The sequence below is a fragment of the Papaver somniferum genome, chromosome 1, assembly GCF_003573695.1.
Source record: "Papaver somniferum cultivar HN1 chromosome 1, ASM357369v1, whole genome shotgun sequence".
Taxonomy (NCBI): Eukaryota; Viridiplantae; Streptophyta; class Magnoliopsida; order Ranunculales; family Papaveraceae; genus Papaver; species Papaver somniferum.
Window position 1 is genome coordinate 59,093,470 of NC_039358.1, and position 8,935 is coordinate 59,102,404.

Below are 8,935 nucleotides of genomic sequence, written 5' to 3' on the forward strand. Positions count from 1 at the left end.
GAGCAGAGATCATTCTTGATTTCTTTATTTTCCTTGTAAGAATATTCAGAAATTAATCAATAAAATTAAGAGTGTAAACCGAAAAATAGGCTGATCAACGATAAAATCATACGAGGGGTGTATTGTAGGATTTCCTGCAACTACAGATAATAAAAGAAATTGGAAATACTTTCAATGCTAGGAGAAGGATGATACTCTGAAGACAGAAGTCGCGGCTGCATGGGAGCAACCAGTCAATGGGTCTCATGCTTTCCAGTTCTCCTCAAAACTAGTTTCCACTAGAAGATATGTCTCAAAATGGAACATAGAAAAAAATTGGAAATATCCAAAGTAATATCTAGCTACATCATCAGCAATTGGAGGCAGTTCAATAAGAAGATCCAAACAATGATACCAACCAAAAAATGTTTCAGGTGGAGAATCAAATAGAGCATTGACATCAAGTTCAAAGTGAATTTTGGGGACAAAAGGCTAGAGATGAGTACTATCTTGAAATGGATAGAAACACCAAATACCACCATGAAAATGCTAATAAAAGACGATCCACGAATAACATTACTGCCCTTAAAAATGCAGATGGGAATTGGTGCACCACCAGAACATAGCTTGAGCAATTACTGGTGGATCATTATAGTACTCTGCATACCGCTACTTCTCCGGAGAAAAATGATTCTATCCTTCAATGCATTCCGTAAGTAATCACAGCTGCTGACAATGTGGAACTAACACGTATACCAGATAATGATGAAATTATCAAATCTCTAAAGGATATGAAACCCTGGAAAGCACCAGGTCCCGATGGATTTCCACCTGGCTTCTTTAAATCACATTGGGAGATTGTAGGTAATGACATGATGGAAATGGTAAAATAGTTCTTTCGTACGGGATATCTTCTCAAAAGTTTGAATGCCACTAATGTTACCCTCATTCCAAAAACAAAGAACAAGCAATTTACATCTGACTTGCGTCTAATTGCTCTTCGCAATACTTCATATAAGTTAATATCAAAGATTTTGTCATCAAGAATGAAGAAAGTCATGAAGAAGATCATTTCTCCACTCCAAGTAGCGTATGTCCCGGGAAGACAAATATCAGATAATATTCATCTTGCTCAAGAGATAGTGCACACAATGAATAACAAAAAGGAGACTTCTAAGTTCTTGGCTTTGAAACTCAATATGTCGAAAGCTTTCGACAAACTCGAGTGGTCTTTTCTCATGGATGTCATGGTAAAAATGGGATTTAGTCAGGAACGGTGTCACTTAATTATGCAGTGCATTAACACCACCCAGATATCTATCCTTCTTAACGGTGCTCAGTGTCATGCCTACAAACCAACATGAGAAGTCAGACAGGGTGATCCGTCGTCACCCTATTTTTTCATAATTGCTATGGAAGCTATCTCGAGACAATTAATTCATGTTCAACACAATGGAAAAATTCAAGGTATCAAAATTGCTGCAGGTGCCCCATTTATTCTTCGCAGACGACTGTCTTTCTTAAATGCAGACATGCACAATATTAATAATCTACTTGATATTTTTAAAGATTTTGGTAAGGCCTCTGGCCAACTAGTGAACTTTAACAAGTCCAGTATTTATTACACTGTACATGTGCCACAGAGGTTTTGTATAATGCTCACTAGAAGACTAAAAGTACCTAGAATGAATTCTCATGAAAGGTATTTGGGTCTACCTCTCCTTATTGGGAAGAAGAAGATCGAATGCTTCACAAACCTGGTAGAAAGAGTTAAATGCAGATTATCAAAGTGGAATGGAGAGTCTATGTCACAATGCTGTAAATCATTAATGATAAGAACAGTAACCAATACTATACCTTATTATACAATGAGTTGTCTTCAAATACCTGTGGATATCATCAAACAAATTGATACAATGCAACGGCATTTATGGTGGGGATTCACAGAGAAAAGAGAAACCTATATCACTTCTTGGAAGAAGCTTGGATTGCACAAGAATCTGGGTGGACAGGGGTTCAGAGATTTAAGGATTCTCAACCAAGCACTTCTTATCAGAGCAGCTTGGAGAATGTGTAGTAATCCAGATAAGCCATGGGAAAAAGCTATGCAATCCAAATACTTCCCTTCAACTAGTATGATTCATGCAACTCCAAAATCAAGTTGTTATTGGGCATGGAAGGGGGTGCAGAAATAATTACCTTTCATCAAAGCTAATAGCAGATGGAGATTTGACATAGAAGATAAAATCAAGATTTGGTTAGATGTTTGGATCACTGGAATGACAGAACCTCCAACTCCTAAGGAAGGGACTGAAAATAGTGAAGATTATATCTGGGTTCAAGAATTATTAACTCAGGATGGTAAACAATGGAACGTGACTATTGTGCAGCAACTGTTTGAAACTGATACTGCACATCTTATTCTGAATACGAGAATACCAATAGTTGCTGAGGGTAAGCTTGTTTGGAATCTCACAAGAAACGGAAACTTTACCCTTAAATCTGCCTATAAAAAGCTCCACGAGATAAGTCTGGGTGACACTGAAGTCTCAGTTAATATTCAGAACACAGAAATACTATGGAAAGAGCTATGGGATATCAAAATATGGCCGAGAGTACAACATTTCTGGTGGAAGTGTCTTGCTAACATTTTACCAACAAACGAGAGACTTTCGATATCATGCAGATATATCAGTAAAACCTTCCCCCTTTTCAACCAGCACGATGAAGGTGTTATGCATGTTTTATTTACATGTCCTTTCTCAAGAGCTGTTTGGATGATAATACCTGGTGGATCGAGTGTTCTAACATGGGTACTCACTGATACAAACTCAATTTTTGAATCCTGGATGCAATCAGCTCAACAAGATAGTTCACAATCTAAATGGCTACACTTGGCCATGATAGTAGCATGGACAATCTGGAATGAAAGATGCGAAGTGCGGTTTCAACACAAGCAGGCCAATCCTCAAACAACTGCAAGGAGAGCTATAAGCTTTGCTAGCTACATAAAGAGTTTATATGCAAAGCAGGAACCTAATAATTTTGTTGTGCATTATAACACATCATCTAGACACTGGAAACCACCTGCACCACATTTTATTATTATAAACTGTGATGCTTCGTATGATATACACACTGGACTAACGGGTATTTCCCTCATTCTACGTGATTTTGCAGAACAATGGAGGGGAAGCTCTGCAAAATGCTATGCAGGAGTAAAAGACTCAGAACAAGCGGAATGTCTGGCATTCTTCGAGGCTGTCAAATGGAGCAAGGAGTTACAACACACACACGTAGTCCTGGAAACTGATTTGAAATGAATGAAAGCTACATCAGTAAGCAAGCACCAGTAATAGCTTGAGAGAGTGAAGATATTCTGCTAGATGCCATGGAATGTCTTAGAAGTATCCCACAGTGGGAATGTCGTTTTATTCCAGAATCTGTAATAAACCTGCTGACAAACTAGCAAAGTTCATCAGGAAATTTGGAGTCACTATGGTTTGGCTTGACAAACCCCCTAGTATTATTGAGAGAACCTTATTAGCAGACAATGTACCTATTTCCAGTTAATAATCTATCACTTCTTTGGCATCAAAAAAAAAAAAGAAAAACGAGGACCTAATCTAGCAAGCATCTTCAAAGGAGTCCTTCAAGTAAGCTCCAATCGTTTCTCTTCTTTGTGTTTACTATATTTGGAAAATATGTTGAGCCGATCGGTTTTGTTTGCTCCGGTCGTCTCAAGTTGATTCGTTCTATTCAATCTGAGACGCGATGGACAAACCCTTTTATTTAGGGGTTTGTCCATCCGGTTTGAGTATCTGTCAGTCCAACTATAGGAATATAATGGGGAAATCTACTTGTCTGGCCATCCCATGAGAGTTTGGTCTTAATAACCCTTTTCTTAATAGGCAGAATTTCCTTAATTAACCGATAGTTTGTTTTATAGTCAAATAGTTAATTAATTGATTATTGGTTACTCATACATATAATTTAAATTGTGAGTTTTTGGTGTAGAAAAGGTAAATTTCAGCAAACAATAATTATATTGTCCTACCCATTTCAACTCGCATCTTCTAAGCATATCCTTACTGAATAATCTTGCACAAGTCTTTACATCTCCCACTAAAGCTTTCTTCTCATAGCCTTTACCGAAACATGGCTTCACGGTCCTAAGTTTACTTAAAATAAACATGCTTTAAGGGCTATATATTCGGTTCTCTTGATCCTGTTAGTGGTGCACAATAGTTTTCATCTTACACTACTTCGGCAGAACATTTTTGAAAAAATGTGCGCAGAGACTAGCAACTCCATAAATTGTAACCATCACGAGTTGTTGAATAGTTTTAACTCAAGCATTAAAAAAAGGTCAAATTTTGTTGATCCAATGGTACAATCAATTTGTTTGGCTAAAAAAAAAATGAAGTGAATTTAAGGTAGAACGTCGTCGGTTAGCTTAGGATAAATGAAACTTCATTTTCTTCTTTTAACAGTGGCCTCGTGCTTTTTTTGTCTTCGTCATTGGCTGATACTTATCACAAATAAAATCATGGACCAGGGACGGGCCCAAGGATTGCCTTCTAATATCTTGCAAAGAAATGTATCAAAATCGTTTTTGCTCTTGCTAAATGAAATGAAAGAAACCAAGTGGGTTTGCTGCACATGTAGTAATTATTATTAATGTAGGCCGTCTGTCAGATTTGATGCCTTTTTCCTTTCTAAATGATTGCCAATAATGCACAATCACATCAGATTAAAATCCACCACTGCAGCAGTGCAGCTCCAAGAAGGGATTATGGTTTTTGTGGGGATCATGGTTTTATTTTGGGTAAAGACATTAGAAGTAAATCTAGGTCACTATTTATCTAGATATTTATATTAATACCTAAATTACCTTTCTGATTAATTTTGTGTGATGATTAGTTAATGTTAATAATAGTTAGTGTAATGATTAGTGAGATGATTAAGTTAAAGATAATTAATGAGATTAAAATATTAGATGGTTTTTTTTAAAGAAGTAGAATTATTGAGAGAGTAAAGTTAGAGAAGATGAAGAAGGAAAACATGAAAAACGATGGATTTTACCATCCACAATCAGAGGAAGGGTATTTGGGTACCCAGGTAGGCTTCAAACTTAGATAATGTTGGTTGAATTGGTCCAAACTTTCAAAAAAAATGAAATTTTTTATGTAAATTTGGGCCAGTTCGGTTACCATATGTCAAGAACATGTAACCGAACACACATGAAAGTGTAGTTCGGTTATGTTTCCAAACACGCAGGTTACCGAACTCGCTCGTTAATGGAGGTTTTGGCCGTACAGTGTAATGTTCGGTTACCTAGGATAAAATGGTAGGTAACCGAACTTTGAACTTAACAATTTATTTGGGTACATCTTGTGTGTTCGGTTAGTTCGCAAACTTCAACTCAACCAAGTTCCCAACCGAACTGCAGGTTAAAAGTAACCTAGTGTTAGAAGTTCGGTTGGTTCGCAAACTTCAACATATTTTGCGAACCAACCGAACTGGGCTTATATATGCATATTTGCAATTAGGCAAACGTTCGGTTACTACGAAATTTATTTCTTGGCGAATTAGGTAGAGTTCGGTTACGAAGTTTCAAAGGTAGAGTTTGGTTACAAAGAAAACTTAACATTTTTGCGAACGAACCGAACTTGTGGACTTCTCATTATTTTTATCTTAAACTAAAGTTCGGTGATATCCTTATTTTGCGAAGGAACCGAACTTATGGACTTGTGTTGTTCTAATACAAGGAGTACAGTTAAAAGTATTTTTTGCGAATCAACCGAACTCTGAGTTCGGTTAAGAAAAAATTAATTCGTGATAACCGAACTTTTTTCTGAAAAAAAAAACCTCCATTAAACCTCTCTGCAACTTCCATTTTCAACTCATTTTAATGATTACTTCTCATTTATTCAACCAAAAACGAATGACAAGTAATGGGTTTGTGAGAATATCTTTGTTAATGTTTTAAATTAAGCTATATATATATATATAGTGGTGGTGGTGGTTGGTGGTGGTGGTAATCGGAGGTGGTGGTGGTAATCGGTAGTTGGTGGTGGTGATAATCGGAAGTGGTGGTGGTGGTAATCGGCGGTGGTGGGCGATGGTGGTGGTGGTAATCGGTGGTTGATGGTGGTGATAATCGGAGGTGGTGGTGGTGTTAATCAGCGATGGTGAGAGGTGGTGGTGGGAGGAGGTGGTGGTTATATATATAGGTGGTTATTGGGTCGGTTTTAAATTAAATTAGGTTAAGGGTAGGTTAGTCATTTCAATGCTTTAGGACATTCCTTATAATTATAGGGAAGGTGGCCTAATAAAATCATGGTCCCCTCAAAAAAATCATGATACCCAAAAAAAAATCGTTCAAAAATAATGGACAGAGATACCGAAGCCAGAATGTCCACAGTCCACTAGACGATTCATGGCAGTGACAAAATTTTACCTAGACCCAAAATGTATATGTGAATGAATTTTATGAACTTGGACATATACTTGAACCATCATCCCTCTATAAGTACCAAACCTCCAAATCCTACCTTCCTCAGACAAACAATTGAAATTATCTCTTTATTAGACTGATAATCTCTCTGGTTCAGTACTAATTAATAGTTCTTTTGAAAAATGGCAGAAACAAGTAAGATATTGATCATTGGAGGAACTGGACACATTGGAAAATTCATTGTAGAAGCAAGTCTGAAGTCTGGAAATCCGACATTCCTTCTAGTAAGAGAAGCCACAGTTTCTGATCCAGTTAAAGGAAAATTAATTGAGAGCTTCAAGAACGCGGGCGCCACGGCGCTCTACGTATGTGATAAACTATTTTTTGTTTTTCATTTTCATTTTTCAACCATTTGGCTTGGCCAATAGCTATAGAAGTCTTGCTTAATTAGTGAGTTGGTTAACACAAACTTTTACTTGCAGGGAGATCTTTATGATCATAGAAGTTTGGTGACTGCAATCAAACAGGTCGATGTGGTGATCTCAACCGTCGGTTATGGGCAGGTAGTGGATCAAGTTAAGATAGTTGATGCCATTAAAGAAGCCGGGAGCATCAAGGTAAGGCATTAATCCTAATTAAATTTAGTGCCAAAATGCAAAAGAAAAAGAAAAAAAGAAAAAATGAAGGTTGATATGGTTTTCCTAACATTGAATTATCTAGAGATTTTTTCCTTCCGAATTTGGAAATGATGTGGATCGCTCCCGAGCAGTAGAGCCGGCTAAGAGTGCATTTGAAGAGAAGGCTCGTGTTCGTCGAGTAATTGAAGCTGAAGGGATTCCGTACACATACCTCATTTCCAACTGCTTTGCTGGTTATTTTCTCCCAAATTTCTTACAGTCTGGAGCAACGACTCCCCCAAAAGACAAAGTCACTATTTTGGGTCATGGAAATCCCAAAGGTAAAAACTTTCCCTTTTTATTAGTTTTTTATGCTATTTATGGTTTCCTATAAAATGTTTCACGGGAGTCAATTTTTGCAGGAGATTACAATTCACAGTAGTCAAAACTCCGTCGAGTTTTCAATTTTTTGTTCGTGTAGATAGTATTACATAAATTATATTTAGAGACCAGAAACAATTGATGATAATGCTCATTCTTATAACTTGTTGTGGTAGATCATTTGTGTACCTTTTACTCTTTCAGCTGTTTTCAACAAGGAAAAAGACATAGCAACATATACGATTAAAGCTGTGAATGATCCAAGAACCCTGAACAAAATTCTATACATTAGGCCACCAGCTAACACTCTCTCATTCAATGACCTAGTATCTTTGTGGGAGAAAAAAATTGGTAAAACCATTGAAAAGGAATATGTAACAGATGAGCAAGTTCTGAAAAACATCCAAGGTCAGTAATTGCAGAGCGGTTATCATATATAGTTATTATTTTATTAATCGGAGAGTTCATTTATATACTGGTTTCTGAATTGTTTTTTATTTTTTTCCTGCATGCAGATGCCCCTATTCAACTCCAATACATATTATCGATTGTACACTCGATTTTCGTGAAAGGGGATCAAACTTTCTTTGAAATTGAACCTTCATTCGGAGTTGAAGCTTCGGAACTTTATCCAAATGTTAAGTACACCACTGTGGATGAATACCTTGATCAATTTGTCTGAAAGAGTGCTTTACCTTTATCTAATGTTTGTGCTTGGGATGTCGTGAGGGTGAATTAGATATGCTTTATTTCTACGTGTGTATCAATAAAATCTTTGTGGTACAGTATGAACTTTTAATATGTATCGGAAGAATCTGTATAAGAGAATGTATTACCTTCATCTACGAATTGTAATCATGTTTGTGCACAGGATGTCGTGAGCGTGAACTAGATTTTACTTTGTTTTCGTGTGCGTACTAATATAATATTTGTGGTACAGTCTGAGTATTGGAAACTTTTTAGTACAAGGTTACTCAAAATTGATTCGCATATTTATTATTGTTTTTTTTATGGTTAGTTAAGAGCAACTCCAACGGGATGAGCAATCAAGCAGATTTGTCCATTATACACCTAGTTTTGTCCATTATACACCTAGTGGGATGAACAAAAAGTAAAATGCATGGACAAACTCTCAAATATGAGGGTTTGTTCATCGTGTCTCAAGTTGAGTCGACCGTCTCAACCTGAGACGAGCACACCAAACTGGGACGACCATCCTTGAGACGAGCCCCGTCCAAAGCCCCAATTTGAGATGACACAATATTTTTAAAACCAAAAAGAAAAGTAATAAACGCGTTCCACTTAATATCATAAAAATATTTTTTAATATAAAAACAGGTCCCACAAGTTAAAAAAAATATTTGTTTATATAATAAAGTGGATCAGCTAGTTAAATTTGCTTATTTTCCACTATGAGAAATTAGAATTGACCGTTTACATGGACCGACAAATGACTAAAATTTGATTGTCCCATTGGAGTTACTCTTAAGGTAATGAA

The 8,935-nt window shown here is 36.6% G+C and overlaps 3 protein-coding genes across 3 annotated transcripts; all 3 read left to right on the forward strand.

The window, feature by feature from the left end:
• The first annotated feature begins 1,391 nt into the window (after positions 1–1,391).
• LOC113318244 lies at positions 1,392–2,174 on the forward strand. Its single transcript, XM_026566414.1, has one exon. The coding sequence runs from the start codon at positions 1,392–1,394 to the stop codon at positions 2,172–2,174; it is 783 nt and encodes a 260-aa protein (XP_026422199.1).
• Positions 2,175–2,258: 84 nt separating this feature from the next.
• LOC113318323 lies at positions 2,259–3,302 on the forward strand. The gene has a single exon (XM_026566497.1). It carries the CDS (start codon positions 2,259–2,261, stop codon positions 3,300–3,302), a length of 1,044 nt encoding a protein of 347 aa, XP_026422282.1.
• A 3,114-nt stretch (positions 3,303–6,416) lies between these two features.
• Positions 6,417–8,417, forward strand: LOC113288242 (isoflavone reductase homolog PCBER-like). The gene is made up of 5 exons (XM_026537215.1): positions 6,417–6,804; positions 6,922–7,056; positions 7,160–7,397; positions 7,642–7,845; positions 7,953–8,417. Exons 1-5 carry the CDS (start codon positions 6,622–6,624, stop codon positions 8,117–8,119), a joined length of 927 nt encoding a protein of 308 aa, XP_026393000.1. The 5' UTR covers positions 6,417–6,621; the 3' UTR covers positions 8,120–8,417.
• The last annotated feature ends 518 nt before the right edge of the window (positions 8,418–8,935 follow it).

What these genes read in the sequence shown, in the direction of transcription:
- LOC113318244 (XM_026566414.1), top strand. Translation starts at nt 1,392, where the DNA reads ATGGAAGCTATCTCGAGACAATTAATTCATGTTCAACACAATGGAAAA.
- LOC113318323 (XM_026566497.1), top strand. Translation starts at nt 2,259, where the DNA reads ATGACAGAACCTCCAACTCCTAAGGAAGGGACTGAAAATAGTGAAGAT.
- LOC113288242 (XM_026537215.1), top strand. Translation starts at nt 6,622, where the DNA reads ATGGCAGAAACAAGTAAGATATTGATCATTGGAGGAACTGGACACATT. An exon ending in GGGTCATGGAAATCCCAAAG is followed by an intron (nt 7,398 to 7,641) that starts GTAAAAACTTTC and finishes TTACTCTTTCAG; the next exon opens with CTGTTTTCAACAAGGAAAAA. An exon ending in AGTTCTGAAAAACATCCAAG is followed by an intron (nt 7,846 to 7,952) that starts GTCAGTAATTGC and finishes TCCTGCATGCAG; the next exon opens with ATGCCCCTATTCAACTCCAA.